Source organism: Sus scrofa, chromosome X, assembly GCF_054392235.1.
Source record: "Sus scrofa isolate SSC_HxYL_T2T_F1_AM1 chromosome X, Sscrofa_HxYL_maternal_Yorkshire_Landrace_v2.0, whole genome shotgun sequence".
NCBI lineage: Eukaryota > Metazoa > Chordata > Mammalia > Artiodactyla > Suidae > Sus > Sus scrofa.
In genome coordinates, this window is record NC_139401.1 from 117975790 (window position 1) to 117994986 (window position 19197).

At 38.6% G+C, this 19197-nt stretch overlaps 1 protein-coding gene across 41 annotated transcripts in view; it reads right to left on the minus strand.

The window, feature by feature from the left end:
• IGSF1 (immunoglobulin superfamily member 1) overlaps window positions 1-19197 on the minus strand; it is a 504513-nt gene that overhangs the window by 75375 nt on the left and 409941 nt on the right. For 5 of the 41 annotated variants that reach the window (XM_085006588.1, XM_085006570.1, XM_085006587.1 and 2 more), the window contains one exon: window positions 7618-7669. The exons of the other annotated variants lie outside the window; for them this stretch is intronic. In XM_085006588.1, the coding sequence (XP_084862714.1) occupies window positions 7618-7644 (27 nt within the window). In that variant the 5' untranslated portion in view covers window positions 7645-7669. The remainder of the gene's footprint in view (window positions 1-7617; window positions 7670-19197) is intronic. 41 annotated transcript variants of the gene reach the window in all.

Below are 19197 nucleotides of genomic sequence, written 5' to 3' on the forward strand. Positions count from 1 at the left end.
GTTCCTAGTCAGATTCGTTAACCACTGAGCCACGACGGGAACTCCCTGTGTGTCATTTTTCATTAATTTTTTCTTTAGTCCATTTAGAAGATTTTTTTGTCCAAATGTATAGGGAGCTTTGGGCAGTATTTTTTTTATTAACTTCTATTTTATTGCATTTTATGAGATTGTTATTAAAATGATATTGCTTATATGGAATTTATTGAGACTTCCTTTGATACTTGTGTTCTAGTTTTGTAAATGCTTCAAGTGTTATTAAAAATGATGTGTATATTTGGAGGGGCCCAGTATTTGATATGTACGTATGTTTGTGTATTAATTCAAACTTCATATCAGTTTCTGAGAAGAGTGTGTTAAAATTTTCCTTCTAGTAAATAAGGATTTGTGCATTTTCCTCTTGTTCTGTCAAATTGTTTCATTTTTCAGAGCCCCAGTTTCTTTGCCTATAAAATGAAATGAGAAATTGTGTGTAAAACAATAAATTCTGGGCTTGTAGGCATTCAATCAGCCAGAGGTGCTCTTGCTTGGTTCTTATTACTATTACACATAATATTAGTAAATACAAGCCCTGTCCTCTCAATATGTTCTCAGGATGACTTAGTTTAAGAGGGGAAGGCATATTGCTTTGAATGAAGCCCAAACAAGGAACACTAAATCAAGCTGATCAGGTCACATTGCCTAGGCAAGGCCAGTGACAATTAGGAGTCACCTCATTCACCAAGAAAAGCAGTTGCTTTGAATGCACATCTCTTGGGAGCCTTCTTCAAATCGCCAAAAAGGGAGAATGGGCTCAGGGCAGAGTGAGCAATGATAGAACAATGTAGGCGGGCAGACCCTCAGTATCCTTGCTTCAGCTAAGCAGGGCTCCCAGGCATTGGAGCCTTATGAAGTTGTTGAAGGAACACATGGCTACTAGTAGAACCTTTAAGGATCCTAGACAATCCCGAGGGCTGCTTCCTTAAAGTATGTCTCCAAAGTTTTGACAGTTTTCCTAGGAGAAGTGGTATTTTCTGAGTTAGCTGAGCAAGAGGCTAAAGGGATTGTTGGGCAATCACTCCTCCCACCTGGGTCTAGTTTCAAGAGAAAGCCCTAAGAACAGGGCTGTGGTGACCGTCCATTCCCACGTGTACACTTTCTAAATGAACGGAACGGCAGGACATTTCAAGATATTTTCTTTCTTTCTTTACTCCCTTCCTCCTTCCCTCCCTTCCTTCCCTCCTTCCTTCTCTTTCTTCCCTCTGTGCCTCAGATGTGTTAAGCCAGAGCTCAAAATGTGTTGCTACTGACTCAGTCTCCAGTGTTTCTCTCTCAGTGCCTGGATGCCACATGTGTATAGCACAAACCTAGGATTTAAGAAAAGTGGAATGATTACTGTAATGGAGATTTAGTAAAGTAGGTAAACATAAAGGCTCTAAATTCATACAGACTTGAGTTCAAAATTCTGACTCCATTCCTTACTGGCTGTGTACGTGTAACTGAGCAAGCCGCAACTTCTATAATACTCCTTATCCTCAAGTGTCAAATCAGGATAAAATCACATTGTTGAGGAGTTCCTTTTGCGGTGCAGCAGAAACGAATCTGACTATTATCCATGAGGATGCGGGTTTGATCCCTGGCCTCACTCAGTGGGTTGGGGATCCAGCATTGCTCTGAGCTGGTGTGTAGGTTGCAAATGCAGCCCGGATCCTGTGTTGCTGTGGCTATGGTATAGGCTGACAGTTGTAGCTCCGATTCGACTCCTAACCTGGGAACTTCCATATGCCATGGGTGCAGCCCTAAAATAAAGCAAAAAAAAAAAATCACATTGTTGAACACATTGGCTATACAACACCAAGAATGACCCTACTGTAAACTATGAACTTTGAGTGATTATGATGCATCCACACAAGTTCATCAATTGAAACAAATGTACCACTCTGGTGGGGAATGTTGGTAATGGGGGAAGTAATGCATATACAAGGGCAAACGAGGTATGGGGACTCTCTGTACCTTTACTTCAATTTTGCTGTGCACCTAAAACAGCTCTAAAGAATAAAATCTTAATTAAAAAATTTAACTCAGTTTTTTGTGATGATTAAATGAGATAATCTGAGGATTTATCATTATGTCTGGGATTTAGTAGGTTCACAATAAATGCTAGCTCCCTATTCCCTTGTTAAACTCACATTTAGTTATCTCAGCTCTTCTTTGAGCTCCACATAATGCTCTTCAGCTACAGGCACATATCTGTTTACCCAATGGGCACTTGTTTTGCACAGCTCACAATTACCAGGAAAGCCAAACACAGAGGTGATCCATTTCCTCAAAGAACATTAATCTAGTTGGGAATACAACACATATAGATCAAATCAATACAGAGCAATGTATTTGCAAATGCTGGCAGAGGGGACAGAGGTATAAGAAAAGGTCAAACTGGAAGTAAATGCGGGAAAGGACATAGAATATTGAAAAAGAAAAGAGGGGGTGAATTAGTAACACACCTCTGGCTTCTCGGAGGGTTCAGAAGTAGACACAAATGCCCACACCAAAGCCCAAAGACATAGTACATGAAAAGTTCTTATTCTTCCCACGAACAACATTTCATTAATGCCATCTTGGTTCCAGGCACTAAGTGGTTACATAGCTATGAGACACCTTGGTCTTCCCCTACAAAGGACACAATATGGTAGAGGAAGCAAGATATGAATATAAGTGGAACGGAATAAGGCAGCATAGGATTATAGGATGATTGGATACTGTAATCATTGGTTCTAAAGTTCCCAGGAAGGGGTGAACACTTTTGGTCAGCTCAGGAGGAAGATCATGATCAGAAATAGAGGCAAGATCTGTCACTGATGAAAAGTGAAGGCACTGTGAATGAAGAAAATAGTAAGTAGAAAGGGGAGTATATGAAGTGGGAGGGGAAGAGGGATTGTGAGAAATATGGTTTGAGAGGTCAGGTTTTGATTATGAAGGACCTGTAAGTTAACGGATTGGACTTTATTGTGAGGACAACGAAGAGCCAGTGAAGAGTTTAAAGGAGAACAGTGGATACAGACAGACTTCTGCTTAGAATAATCATCGGGCAGCAGTGTGGAGGATAAACTGGTCAGAGCAAGCCAGGAAGCAGTGAGACCAGTTATCAGACTACTGCAATAGTCCAAAAAAAAAAAAAAAAAAAAAAAGGATAAAATAGAGAAAAGCCTGTTCTAGGGTGGAGGAACTCTCAATAAGGAAGGTGTTAGAAAGCAAGTTCCTCCTTTAGGTCTGGCTGCCTTTAGATTTGAAGCAACTTCACTATATCACACTTGTTTGAGCTTTCCTACTCTAACTTGACCACAAGTTTTGAGTCAGGAAGTAATTCCATGATAGCTTCTTGTGACCAAGGCCTCCCATTTGCTGGTTGTCTGAGTAATCTGGGTGGCATGGACTGTAGACAGAGAATAAGGTTTTATGGCAGTCTTGGCCTCCATAAAATGTGATTTCTTAACACAACTGTAAGTAGCTACACACTCAAAGCCATCTTGGGTCAAATTAGGGAAATCAGAGCTCTATTTAGAACTTTCCCACATATGGAAGTAAGGAATTATTTAGATGCTAGTAAGACCTACAAAGAAGGTATATCGGCCCTACTCAGCCATCTCCCTATTTTGTCAATGGCCTTTGCTTCTAAATTTGACTTCTACCTTGATCCAGCCAAACCAGACCTTTATGCGTCTAGATTCTTTTATCTCAGACTTTGATCCCCAGTACCTCTCATTCCCTTCACTACTCATCTATTACTACCACTCTTCACTCTTTATAGATTTTATTCAAACCATCTATCTTTTCCTAGAGGCTCTCTTATGAATCCAATTCATCCTACTTCCTTTGCACTGAATCCCAGCCTTACAGTTTATATCCCTTGGTGCTTACTGATAGGCAGCCCAGTAATCCAGGAGCTGACATAGCAGAAGGGAAATAATATAAGCTCTTTGGCCAAACAGACCTGGATTCAAATTCTGTGTTCACCATTCATTTACCTGTGTTACTTTGAGTGAGTTACTTAACCCTTTTTAGCTATATTGATTATTCTCATCTGTAAAATGGGAGCAACAATAGTACCTACATCACAGAGTTTGTAGGATGATTATGAGGTAAATGATTTGACATTTACTGCATAGACCTCAATAAATGTCAATTGAAATGAAAAGTCATAGTCCATTTGTCACTTGGGTGGGATCTTCTGTCTTCCCTAAATGAATTGAAACATACCAAAAGTTAGTGGCCATAACTTCCTTCCTTTTTATCACTCTCTACCCCTGCATCTGGTAGAGGGCTGTGTATACAACAAGTATTGAGTTAATTTAATGACCTGATTAAAATAAAGCTTGATACAAAGCCACAGGTAAAGAATTGGCTATGGGAAAGGGAGGGAGTCTTAAGGGACTGAATCTATTATAAATTCTAGAGACCAGATTTACCAAAAAGGGAAAAAAATTCAGAAACCTTAGACTCTGAGGGTTAAGAGAGAGGGTGGCATCTTGACTTGTACATAAACAATGCAATGTAGTAAAAAGGCAGTTTCAGGGTTAGACAGTTCTGAATTGACATTTAAGTTCCACTACATTCAAGCTATCTGACCTTGGACAAATCACTGAAACTTCTCAGGGCCTCGGTTTCCTCATCCGTAAAATTAAGATAACAATACATGACCTCCAGAGTTGTAGAGAGGATTGAAGGCCTAGTCTATTTAAGATTCCTGGAATAATGCATGAGAAATAATTGGTGGCCAAAAATATATCACCTACCTCTCCTTCCCTTCTCTGTCCTTCCTTTCCTGCACTGACTATCAGAGCAATCTGGCTGTACGGAGAGAGAAGAATTGTGACATCTTCTTGAGAGCATTGCCAAATGTTTCCTTGACATCTTTGTTCCTCAGACTGTAGATCATGGGGTTGAGCATGGGGATGACCACTGTGTAGAATACAGACACCAGCCTGTCCCTGCCTAGTAGGTACTCAGAGGTAGGACGCAAGTAAATGAACACTGTGGTCCCATAGTACAGGCTGACAGCCGTCAGGTGGGATGCACAGGTGGAGAATGTCTTGTGTTTGCCCTGGGCTGAGGGGATTCGGATGATAGCCAAGAAGACACATGTGTAGGAGGCCAGGACTATTGCCAGGGACACAGACACATTAAAACTACCACAGGCAAAGAGAAGAAGTTGAAGGATCTGTGTGTCAGAGCAGGAAAGTTTTAAAAGGGGAGGAATGTCACAGAAGTAATGAGTGATAACATGGGACTTACAGAAAGTCAGACGAAAAGTTGTGCTAGCGAGAAGCACCATGTTCATCAGGCCCACTGCATAGCTAGCAGCCACTAGCTGCAAACAAAGCCTTGGGGACATGATGGTATGGTAGAGCAAAGGACTGCAGATGGCCACGTAACGGTCATAGGCCATGGATGCCAGGAGGAAGAACTCGGTGACAGCAAAGATCAAAAAGCAGCTTGTCTGGACCACACAGCCAGAGAAGGAGATGCTTTGACAACCGGAGAAAAACCCCATCAACATTTTGGGGACCGTGACTGAAGAATAACAGAAATCAAGAAAGGACAGGTTGCTGAGGAAGAAATACATGGGAGTATGGAGTTGGGAGTTGACTGTAATGAGAACAAGGAGGCCCAGGTTTCCAACCACTGTGACCGCATAGATGGAGAAGAAGAGGGCAAAGAGGATGGGCTGAAGCTGAGGATCATCGGTGAGGCCCACGAGGAAGAATTTGCGCAACTCACTGGTATTGCCTGCTCCCATTGCGCCACTGCAGGTCTGCAGAAGGGATATGCATGACAATAGTGAGACATGTACAGTTCAAATCCTTAAACACACACCTGCAGGGTCTGGTCCTGGTGACCTAGCACATGACATTCTGGCTTACCTATTTCTTGTTAACTTCCAGCCCAATTGGATACAAGGTTTAAAGGCATGAGGATTGAATATGGAATCAGAAGAATGGGTCTGAATCTCAGCTTTTGCCACGTATTGTCTCTGTGACCTTGGCCGAATGTCTTAACCTCTTTGAGTCTTCCTTGTAAACAAGGATAAAATACCAATCCTATAAGACTGGTTGTAAGGCTAAAGGTGATGGTAGGTATCTGTAAAGTATTTAGCAACGTATGGGAAGAAGAGTGGGTCTCAGTGAATCCTAATTGCCTTCCTCCTTCCACATCCTTCTTCCCAGCAATGAACTTGTCCTCAGCTAAAGTTTAGCCTGGGCATAAAGTCAAGGACACAAATCTTAGACATGGGAGAGACTCTCCACACCTCAGCTGTGTGTTTGAGAGACAGCAGCGGATGAGGGGAGGGAGAATATAAAACAATATCATATAGGGGTAAAAGGGCAAACTCCAGGGTCAATTACATGTGGGTTAGAATCCCATTCTATTATTTACTAGCTGTGTGAACTTGGGCATGCTACGTAACCTGTCTGAACTTCAGTTTCCTCATCTTTACCCTGAGTGTACCAAAATATTCTTACTCCACTCCACTAATTTACTGTGAAGATGGAATAATTTATGTAAAGCACTTAGCAAAGTGCCTGGTCCATGCTAAGCATGTGGTAAATATTAGCTTTTATTATGATTGGGAATCTCCTAGTTTGTCTGTTCAAACTGCACAGAAGCCCCTTTAGATTCTGCCACTTGCTCCTTGCTAAGAATTATTTCCTAACTGAGCTCTTGTTACTAATCACTGTGTTGTGATTCTCCAGCCTGTTGAGGCAGTAAAAGGGTGATATATTACTCTCATCTAATGCTGTTTTCAAGAGGGAGAAATCCAGAACGTACGGCATCAAAAGGGGAAGGAAATTGCCCAAAGTTGCCCTCGGGCTTAATCTAAGAGCTGGAACTCAAACCCAGTTGTCCTTTCTACAGTATGCTTTCCACTTGGAGGGCGTAACAGCCTCTGACCTCTCCTTTCAGAAACATGGAATCCATGTCCTTATCAGAACACAGAAAACAGGGAGCTGCTTCACCCACAGTTCCTTAGGAAGTCACATTTCGACAACCTTTCTCTTAATCAGGGAGATTGACAATATCTAACTGTACTTTATTTTGATAATATTTTTCTTGTTAAGAGTTGGGATAGCGAAGGACAAACTATGGCACTGAACAGAGAATTGATATCCCTGGATTTAGAGTCAGAATGCCTGGGTTTGAGTTCCAATTTCAAATGCTCCAAATGCTCCATAGCATTTGGTAATTCTTTCTGGGTCATACTAGCTTCATCTATAAAATAGGCACAAAAATACATGCTCTTCTGAACTCACACGATTGCTGCAAATATCCAGTGACAGTCTCTAGGAAAATTATTTGTACAGTAATTAAATAGAGTTACGGTGAATACTCAGAAAGCATGCACTGGAATAGACAGGTCAAACTTTAAATAAGTTCTATGAGTTTGCTGGTGGCTCAGTGGATTAAAGATCCAGCATTCTCACTGCAGCAACTTGGGTTGCTGCTTGTGGTGTGGGTTCAATCTCTGCCCAGGCAACTTCCCCATGCTGGGCGTAGCCAAAAAATAGCTTTATGATCATTGTTAAAACTGCTGTTCTAGAGCCCCCTCCTCCCTGGGTGCTTCCCTGACAGCTGCCAGCCCACCTTGGCTTTCACAACACTGGCTTCCATCTTCTTGTGGGCTCCAAGTCAGACTCTGGAAGAGAAAGTTAGATTAGTCTCCCGCAACCTATAAATAAATGCCTGCTGCCTTTTTGTCCCTCTGAGGTTGTGGCTGCCTGCTTTATGTCACCTCTATGGCCATCTTTAGGAACTGAAATTCCTCAGTACATAGTGCTGGTTGTTAACATTTTAAATGTTATCCGGAATATATTAATAGATACCTTTAATAAGTAGATAACAAATGCCACACATTATACTGGGTGATTGACACAAATCATTGTATTTAATCTCCTTAACCACCTTAGCAAGTAACTACTATTATTATTTACACCTTACACACCAGGTAACTGAGGCTCAGAACATTTCAAAGCCTTGCTCAAGATCTCATAGCTGTTAGGTGGCAGAATCTACATTAAAATATGGTTCGGCAATATTCTAATGTTATTGTATCCATGCTGTCTTTTCTAAATCTAGTCATACAATTATAGATTGTTAAATATTTTTCAAGGGATTTGCAAATCCATCCTTTCTTTGTTATCATGCTAATCATAGAAATAATCAAGATGGTTTCTCTTAATTTTAGAGGTGAATTCAAGCCACAAAAAACTTATGTACTTTGTTCTTGGACATTCATGTTCTCAACTAATATTCATTGGATGCTTGGTGTGTACCAGGCAAGGCGGTAGGTACTAGGCGTACTCTCATGGACTTTAAAATCTAAAGGAAGAGATGGACAACCAACGAAAAATACATAAATATTTTTGATTGATAAAATCATAAGTAAAATAAAACACACCAATAGAATAGAGAGAGCTCGGGTTTGGAGAGGCAGCATTAGGTAGAGTGCAAAGGAAAGCCTCTCTGAGGAGTTGATGTTAGGAGCTAGAATCTGAATGGAGAGAAGCTGGCCATACAAAGATCCAGAGTACACTTAAGTGCTCAGTGACATTGTCAGCAATAGAACTGAGGTCTCCTAAATTCTACGTAGAGCTTCAGTCTCCGTTTGAAAGAATGGCACAAGTACAAGTTGACTAGGAATGTGAATATATGGAACATTCAAACTTTCCTCTACAGCATCGCTGTCTTTTGATCACCCACCTTTATTCTTTGAATGTCTCTAGAAGTCACAAATATTCACCAGCCACTTTTCTGTTTCCGTATTCATTGAAAATGCTTCAGGCCAGCATCACTGGTTGGGCTTTTTCCAGATGTTCCCTTGGCAGGCGCAGATAAGTTTGTGGGCTTATGGTAATAAAGCCTCTAGAACTAAGGTCCAAGTTATATTTCCCTCCCTACTTCCCCCTCCAGGCTTAGCCATGTCTGTGTAATTGGCAGAATCATTAATACAGCAAAAGTATCTGTCTTCTTGACTGGTCTCCTGAGATGCTGAGGAAAGTAAGCTCAAGGGCTGAGCTTCAGGGACGTTCAAGACGGCTGGAGCAGTAAGCAGAGCCATTCCCATTAGAGTGTTTTCACTGACTCATGCTGAGAGTTTGGGGATCTGGAGTCACCACTGAGATGTTCTGGGAACAGTTGGAAGAATCAAATTGACTATGAGATATATTGTGTTGTCATCTTTTACCTAAAATACATTCTTATTCACCTGAAAAATTCTAAGCCACAATTAAAATACCAGTTGTTTTCCCAAACATATGGATTCTAGGAATTAGGAATAAATGACCAATACAGAAGATGGTAGTAAGGACATATTTCTCATTTTATGATCTGTCCTATTACCTTGTTTACTCCACAGCAAACGCCTCTGATTATAAACTATAAATTATTTTTCACATCAAAGAATTATTAGTTTTTACGTGGTCAGTAAATTCTCTGAAGGCCACTCAGTGTTTTAATAAAATACTCTTGTACCTGAGATGTATATGGCAGCCAGCTGCCTTGTACCATACTGTTTCATTTTTTAATCAGACAAGATCTGAGTTGTGGAAGACTCGGTTCTATGCATGTGTTTTATTTTTTTTATTCGATAAATGTTTATTAAATATGTATCATGTGCTTTTCATTGTGCTAGGAGCTAGGAATATAAAATCAATAGTAAGTTAATAATATTCTCTACATACAACACTCCACTCCCACTCCCCAATACATGCACAGGTGTGAGTGTGCTCACACACATGCACAAGTCTCAAATTTGGAAGGCAAAAGCAGCTTATATCTCCTTTAGTGCTGGCTCATTAGCAGATTCTATGGAAAATACCACGTTATTATGCATTTTAAGGGCTAGAGCTATTGATTTTAAAGCAAGAAAATTGTTTAAAAATTAGACTTTGTAGACATGTCTCTTGTGGGCAGATTGGTTTAATTCTGTTGCTTGGCTGTGCAGATTTTTGTAGCCATTTAAAGGAGAAATTATTCTTTTTCTTCAAGTTAAATTGTGGTACATTAGGTGATATTTGAACCACTTTATGAGCTTCTGCTATGGCATGATGGGCTGACTCTGTGTATTGAAGAATGCTGTCCCCAAATTTAATTATCTTGGGACATCGTACCGCATAGGGTAAAATGAGCCATTTTTGTTCATTACGACTGCAGCCTTTGCTGAAATAGAGGTTATGGGATAACAACTTAAAGGCTAACTCATTAATGCTCAGGGACGAATGAAGTAATGTGCCAGCAGACCAAATTGGTGCCCAAATGTTTTCATCTAGAGACCTGTATCTTGTTCCCATGTTGTTATATATTAATGGGGATGTCTTTATCTGTTGTCACTGCCTGTAGACATTTGAATAACGTAGATGCAATGCTTTCTAGGTGATCATCCCTGCACACTATCAATTTCTCAAAGTCCAAAGATCTCTCAGTGGCTAGAAGCAAAATTCTGATGGTGCTGCAAAGTGCCTAATATAAAGATTCCAGCAATGGCATCAGTGCAGTCCTGATTTTTTTTTTTCTCCAAGGTGTTTTCCAGTGAACACTGCACCAGCCCTTACTATTTGATGGGGGCAATGGAGTAAACTAGTCCTCTAAATGGTGAAGGCTCTAGATTTATGCCTAGCTGAAGGCATTTCCTTCCTTGTGATGTAGAAGTGAGTGAGTTTTCTGATGTTTCTCCATCTGTGCCATGCATTTCAGGACGTGAGGAACAGTCTTGATGATACCCAAATGTGTTTCCCCTTTTTGTATTACTGTGCTGATGGCATGACAAAGGAGTCACTTGTCCTGGTGACAGATCATGAGGAATGTCCTTTCATCAGTCTGCAGTGAATGGGGACAGGGGGTCCATCGTCATGGAACTGGGAACATGGAGGGTTTTACTATCCTCCTTGAAATGAGTGTCCCCTCTTAGGTCTGATGTCCTCCCAGCCATTTGCTGCCCGAAATGAAATTTTCTCCAATTTTTCTGAAAGTATATTGTATAGCTCAAAAGTCACAGTTTCATGCTACATATTTTTAAAAGATTTATTCTGCTAGTCAGTATAAGGAACTGTGCTAAATCCAATCACAAAATTTTATGCTATTCTTACAACAACTTTATGGAGCATGTACTATGTTTATTTCTGTTTTACAGATGAAGAAAGTGAAGCACAGAGAAAATAAGTAAATTAGCCAGGATCACAAAGATGATATGTAACTAAGCCGGGAATATCACCTAGGTCCTTTTGACTCCACAATCTATCAATGCTCTTTTTGCCATAGCACATTGAAATCATCTTCTAAAATCAGATTTGTTCATCTGCTCAGCCCTTTTCTCTAAAACTGATGGTTCTCAACACTGTTTTCACATTAAAATCACCTGGGATCTTAAAAATACACTATATTCAGATCCCATCATCAGATTTTGATCTAACTGGTCTGGGATGTGGCATGGGCATCCATATTTTTAAAAAGCTTCCCGAGTGACTCTAATATGTTGCCAGTGTTGAAAACTACAACCTCAGAGTTTTATGCTGAGTTACTTTTCCTGCTTCCTTTTTACAAATAGAATACTAGACCCTAGCTGCCTGATTCCTCACAGGGTCTGACAAAGAATTTAGAGCTATCAGTTAATACAACAATCAGGGAGAGGTCTTTGCACAATGGTTAGGGACTGATGCCTTCGAATCTACACAAGTGCCTCCTTATCTGCTGAATCATGACCATCACTGAGATGGTGAACTGCAAACTTGGACAAACCCAAGAAGTCTTAAGAAGTAAAAGACATTTCAAGAGTAATTAGAGACACCATGTCCAGCCCTTTCCTACAAGGGGACCTAGAGAGACATGTCCTTCATCACAATCTTCAGAGCCATGAGGTAATTTCATTGAGGGGTGTTCTTACGCTTACAATGAAATTTTATGGAACACCTGTATGTGCCAGGAACTGTTAGTGGTTCTCAGTTAGGGTGATATTTCCCTTATATAGGGCACTTGGAATTGTATGGAAGTTTTTTTTTTTATTGTGAAAATAACTGTGAGGAAATACTGATATTAACTTTGAGGTGGCCAGGGATGCTAAATGTCTTATAATGCTCAAAAGTCTTGTGTATTTCTTTCTTTCTTTTTTTTTTTTTTTTTGTCTTTTTGCCATTTCTTGGGCCGCTCCCGCGGCATATGGAGGTTCCCAGGCTAGGGGTCGAATCGGAGCTGTAGCTGCCAGGCTACGCCAGAGCCACAGCAACGCAGGATCTGAGCTGCATCTGCGACCTATACCACAGCTCACGGCAACGTCGGATCGTTAACCCACTGAGCGAGGCCAGGGTCGAACCTGCAACCTCATGGTTCCTAGTCGGATTCGTTCACCACTGTGCCACGACGGGAACTCCTTGTGCAATTCTTATAATAAGAATTTTTTCACTCCAAATATCAACTAGCACCTTTATTGAGAAATAATAATATATAATTCAGGTCTGAGATAAACACTTCTTTCCCCTTCAATGACAGTGGCTATGATCACCATCATTCAATTCCTACTGAGGGTTTTTAGAGGGCATTTCAGTCAATTTTGTCAGTCAGCAACTATCAAGCCCTTACTGCACACTGAATCTTTAATAGACACTCTGTAAAAGGAAAAGAAGAGTCTTTAACTTCAGAGAGCTCATAATCTAGCTGGGGAGACAAAATACCCATTGAATAAGATTTAAAAATATTCCTCAAACAACATACCAACTAGTACATGTATCAAGCCAAAAGGAGGGTGGTATAATGAAAAGAACATTATCTTCAGTCAGACAAAACTAGGTTCAAATTCTGGCCTTCAAGTTTTATTTTTGTGTGATCTTGAGCATGATACTCAACATTTCTGCATGTCACTTTTCTAACCTGTAAAATGAGATATTTGCCTTACAGAGTTTAGATAAATATTCCAAATACTTGCAATATAGAAATACTTGCAATGTAGAAAATGCTTGGTAAGCATCATTCCCTATTGTTAAAAACATAATATAATAAAAAGTATTTGGGGAGTTCCTGTCGTGGTGCAGTGGTTAACGAATCCAACTAGGAACTATGAGGTTGTGGGTTCGGTCCCTGCCCTTGCTCAGTGGGTTAAGGATCGGGCGTTGCAGTGAGCTGTGGTGTAGGTCGCAGACGCGGCTCGGATCCCGCGTTGCTGTGGCTCTGGCGTAGGCCGGTGGCTCCAGCTCCGATTCGACCCCTAGCCTGGGAACCTCCATATGCCGCAGGAGAGGCCCAAAGAAATAGCAAAAAAAAAAAAAAAGACAAAAAAAAATTAATAAAAAGTATTTGAACAATATTATCAACCCACTGGAACTAACTGATACTTTTATAGAACACTCCACTTAATAATGGTACATAGACTGTATCTTAGGTCCTACACCAAACTATAACACATTTGAAAAGAATTGAAATCATATAAAGTATGGTGTTTGACCATAGTTGATTTAAACTAGAAAGTAATAACATAAAAATAGCAAGAAAATCTCCAATCACTTGGAAACTAAACCATGAATTTTAGAGGAAATCTCAAAGGAAACCAGAAATTATTTAGAATGGAATGAAAATGAAAACACAACATGCCCAAATTTGTGGATTTCAGCTTTACCTTAGTAGTACTTAGAAATTTACAGAATTAAAAGCATGTATCAGAAAATAAGAAAGATCTCAAATAAATTATTTAAGTATATGTCTTAGGAAACTACTAAAATAATAAATTAAATCACAATTAAGCAAAAGGAAGGAAATAATAAAGAGGATGAATATGCATTTTTAAAAGGGAGAGAAAAGATAAATGAAATAAAAACTGGTGCTTTGAAAAGATTAATAAAATTGATAATTCTTTATCAAAATAGAAAAGAGAAAAACACAAATTTCCAATATCAGAATGAAAGAGGGGTATTATTACAGATACTGCAGATATTAAAAGGAAAATAAAGGAATACTATGAACAATTCTACACAAAAAATGAGACAGTTACAATGAAGTCACCAACTCCTCAAAAGCCAAATTACAAAACTCACTAAATATTAAATAGATAAATATTCTTTTATTACCAAAATTGATTTTATAGTTTTAAATCTTGTAAAAAAAAATCTCCAGGTCTAGATAGTTTCATTGGTGACATCTACCAAATTAAAGAAGATAATACCAATCTCTTCCGGAAAAGAGCAGTAAATACTTTCCATCCTTCTTTATGATGCCCACATTATCCTGATACTGAAACCAGACAAAGATAGTGCAAAACAATTAAAACTGCAAACCAATATCCCTCATATATATAAACATAAGTATCCTCAGCAAAGTATTGGAAAACTAAAACCAGCAATACCTAAATATAGTAAAACATCACAACCAGTTGGGGTTTATCTTGGGAATGTGAGACTAGTGCAACATTTAAAAAAATCAATCAGATCAATCAATATAATCCATCATTTTAACAGTCTAAATAAGAAAAAAAGCCCACATGATTATATCAATAGATGCAGGGAAATTGGACAAAATAAAACATACATTTATTATTTTTTAAAAACTTGCAAAAAACTAGGAGTAAAGGAAATTTCCTTAACCTGATAAAAAGCATCTATGAAAAACTATAGCTAACATTATAATGGTAAAGGAATGAATACATTCCTCTTAAGATCAGGAACAAGGCAAGGATATCTACTTTTATAACTTGTATTTAACATTGTACTAAAAGTTCTAGCTGATGCAGTAAGATAAGAAAAAGAAAGAACAGACAGATTGCAAAGGAAGAAACAGTCTATAGACAAATGATTATCCATGTACAAAATCTCAGGGAATGTAAAATGAAAGCCAAGGAAATCTGCAGATTCAATGCAATCCCTTTCAGATTACCAATGGAATTTTTCACAGAACTAGAAAAAAATAATTTTATATAGAAATACAGAAGACCCCCAAGTAGCTAAAATAATCTTGAGAAAGAAGAACAGAGCTGGAGGAATCAGGCTCCCTGGCTTCAGGCTGTACTACAAAGCTACAGTCATCAAAACAGTATGGTACTGACACAAAAACAGACACATAGATGAATGGAACAGGCTAGAGAGCTCCGAACTAATAATGAACAGGATAGAGAGCTACTTGAACTAATGAGTGAGCTTAGCAAGGTCACAGGGTACAACTTCAACACACAATATTTAATTGTATTTCTAATTTTTTAATTTTTATACAATTTTAAAGATTACTTTCCATTTATACTTATTACAAAATGTTGGATATATTCTGCATGTTGTACAATACATCCATGAGCCTATCTTACACCCAATAGTTTGTATCTCCCACTTCCCACCTCTATATTGCTCTGGCCCCCTCTCCCCACTGATAACCACTAGTTTGTTCTTTATATATGTGTGTCTGTTTCTTTTTTGTTATATTCACTAGTTGTAAGTTTTAGATTCCACATATGTGATATCATACAATATTTGTCCTTCCCTGTCTGACTTTTTTCACTTAGCATAATGCCCTCCAAGTACATCCATTTTGGCTGTGAATGACAAAATTTCATTCTTTTGAATGGCTGAAGAGTACTCCACTGTGTGTGTGTGTGTGTCTGTGTGTGTGTGTGTGTGTGTGTGGCAATTGTAAATAATGCTGCTATGAGCACTAGCGTGCACGTGTCTTTTCAAATTCGTGTTTTTGGGGTCTTGTGATATATACCCAGGAATGCAATTGTTGGGTCATATGGTAATTCAATTTTTATTTTTTTGAGAAACCTCCACACCATTTTCCACAACAGCTGCATCAATTTACATTCCCACCAACCGTGTATGAGGATTCCCTTTTCTCCATATCCTTGCCAACATTTGTGGTCTTCTTGACAACAGCCATTCTGACAGGTGTAAGGTGATATCTCATTGTGGCCTTGATTTGCCTTTCCCTGATGATTGGTGATGTTGAGTATCTTTTCATGTGTCTATTTGCCATCTGCATTTCATCTTTGCAAAATTTTCTATTCAGTTCTTCTGTCCATTTGTTAATCTATTTTTTTTTTGATGTTGAGTTGTATGAGCTGTTTATATATATTGGATATTAACCCCTTATCAGTCATATCATTTGCAAATATTTTCTCTCATTCAGTAGGTTGTCTTTTAATTTTTCAATAGTTTCCTTTACTGCGCAAAAGCTTTTAAGTTTAATAAGGTCCCATTTTTTATCTTTGCTTTTATTTCCTTTACTTTAATAGACAGATACAGAAAGATAGTGCTGCAATTTATGTCAAACAGTGTTTGTTCTACCTACGTTTTCCTCTAGGAATTTTATAGTATCCATTCTGAGTTTATTTTTGGATGTGTTGTTAGAGAATGTTCTAATTTCATTCTTTTACATGTGGCTGTCTTAGAGAATGTTCTAATTTCATTCTTTTACATGTGGCTGTCTGGTTTTCCCAGCAGCACTTACTGAAGAGATTGTATTTTCTCCACTGTATATTCTTTCCTTCTTTGTCATAAATTAATTGGCCATATGAGCATGGGTTTCTTTCTGGGCTCTCTATTGTGTTCCATTCATCTCTGTGTCTGGTTTTTGTGTCAGTACCATACTGTTTTGATGACTGTAGCTTTGTAGTACAGCCTGAAGCCAGGGAGCCTGATTCCTCCAGCTCTGTTCTTCTTTCTCAAGATTATTTTAGCTACTTGGGGTCTTCTGTATTTCTATATAAAATTTTTTTTCTAGTTCTGTGAAAAATTCCATTGGTAATCTGAAAGGGATTGCATTAAATCTGTAGACTTCCTTGGGGAGCATAGTCATTTTAATAATATTGATTCTTCCAATATAAGAACATAGTATATCTTTCCATCTGTTTGTCTTCAATTTCTTTCATCAGTGTCTTACAGTTTTTGGAGTAGAGGTCTTTTGACTCCTTAGGTAGGTTTATCCCAAGGTATTTTATTCTTTTTGATATGATGGTAAATGGGATTGTTTCCTTAATTTATCTTTCTGATACTTCATTGTTAGTGTATAGAAATGCAACTGATTTCTGTATATTTATTTTGTATCCTGTAACTTTATAAAATTCATTGGTGAGCTCTAGTAGTTTTCTGATAGCACCTTTAGGATTTTCTATGTATAGTACCATGTCATCTGCAAACAGTTTATTGTATCTGTAAATTCAAGCAATGAACAATTGGAAGTCAAAACTGTGAAAATATATGTATATCATTTTAAATGGTTCCAAAATGAAATTGCTAAGTATCAATATAACAAACTTGTACAGGATTTACATGCTGAAAACTATAAAGTACTGATGAAAGATTTCAAAGAATATATAAATAAATGGTGAGACATACCATGAACAGGGATTGGAGGAGTCAACATAATAATAAAGATGCCAATTATCCCCAAAGTAACCTATAAATTCAATGCAATAGCAATGAAAATTCCAGCATAATTTTGTGGTTATCATTATTAGAGACAATAGGAATTTCTAAAACCCTCCATTCTGAATTTTATATAAAAGGACAAAGAAAATAAAATAGCTTAAAAATTTAAGAAAAAGAATAAAGATGGAGGACTCACCCTAACAAGTTTAAGGCTTACTATAAAGCTACAGTAATGAATACAGTATGTATTGGCAAAGGAATAGACCCTTGGGTCAATGGACCAGAATAGAGAGTTGAAAAATAGGCCCACACAAATGTAGCCATTTGGTCTTTGACAAAGGTATAAAAGCAATTCAGTGGAGGAGTGGTAGTCTTTCATCAAATGGAACAAGTTGTCATTCATATGCAAAAAATAAAAATAAAAAATGACCACTCTGACCACAAATTCACAACTTATACAAAGATAACCTCAAAACAGTTTACATATTTATAGATATAAATATAAAACAACGTTTTAAAGATTACAGAAACCATAGGAGAAAATCTATATAATCTGACTTTAGGCAAAAGTTCATAGAAAGGAAACCAAAGGCATGATATTGAAAAGAAAAAATAAATAAGGTCATTATTAAAATTAAGAACATTTTCTCTGTCAAAGACACTGCCATGAAGGTGAAAAGGCAAATTAAAGACTGGGAAAAAATATTTGTAATACACCCAATAAAGGACTTATATCCAGGATATATAAATAACTCTGAATAAACAAGCTTCAAAAAAAAAATCTAGGAGATGAATTGGGATTTGGGGGTTGACATATACACACATTTTGTACTACTGTATAGCACAGGGAGATCTACTCAGTGTTCTGTGATAACCTATATGGGAAAAGAATCTGAAGGGGAATGGACCTATCCGTACATCTGAAACTAACACATCATTGTGAATCAACTATACTCCAATAAAACTTTTTTTTTTTTGTCTTTTCTAGGGCCGCTCCCACGGCATATGGAGGTTCCCAGGCTAGGGGTCCAATCGGAGCCGTAGCCACCGGCCTACGCCAGAGCCACAGCAACGCGGGATCCAAGCCGCGTCTGCAACCTACACCGCAGCTCACGGCCACGCCGGATCCTTAACCCACTGAGCAAGGACAGGGATCGAACCCTCAACCTCATGGTTCCTAGTCAGGTTCATTAACCACTGCGCCACGACAAGAACTCCCAATAAATTAAAAAAAAAAAATCCAATTAAAAATGGGCAAGGAGTTCCCATCGTGGCACAGTGGTTAACGAATCCGACTAGGAACCATCAGGTTGCGGGTTCGGTCCCTGCCCTTGCTCAGTGGGTTAGGGATCCGGCGTTGCCGTGAGCTGTGGTGTAGGTTGCAGACGCGGCTCGGATCCCGCGTTGCTGTGGCTCTGGCGTAGGCCGGCGGCTACGGCTCCAATTCGACCCCTAGCCTGGGAACCTCCAAATGTCGCAGAAGCAGCCCAAAGAAATAGCAAAAAAAAAAAAAAATGGGCAAGAGGCATGAGCAGACATTTCACTGAAGAGAATATACTGATAGAAATAAGTACAGGAGAAGATATTTAACATCATTAGCCATTAGGCAGATGCAAATTAAAACCAAGATAACATTATACACCTATTAGCATGTCTTTAAAAATACTAGAATAATAATTTGGTGAGGATATGGAGCGACTAGAAATTTTACACATTACTCTTGGGAAGGCAAAATGATATAGCCACTCTAGAAAACTTATTGGAATTTTCTTATTTGTTTTTCCTTATTTTTTTTCTTTTTTGGCCACCCTGTGGCATATGGAGTTCCCAGGCC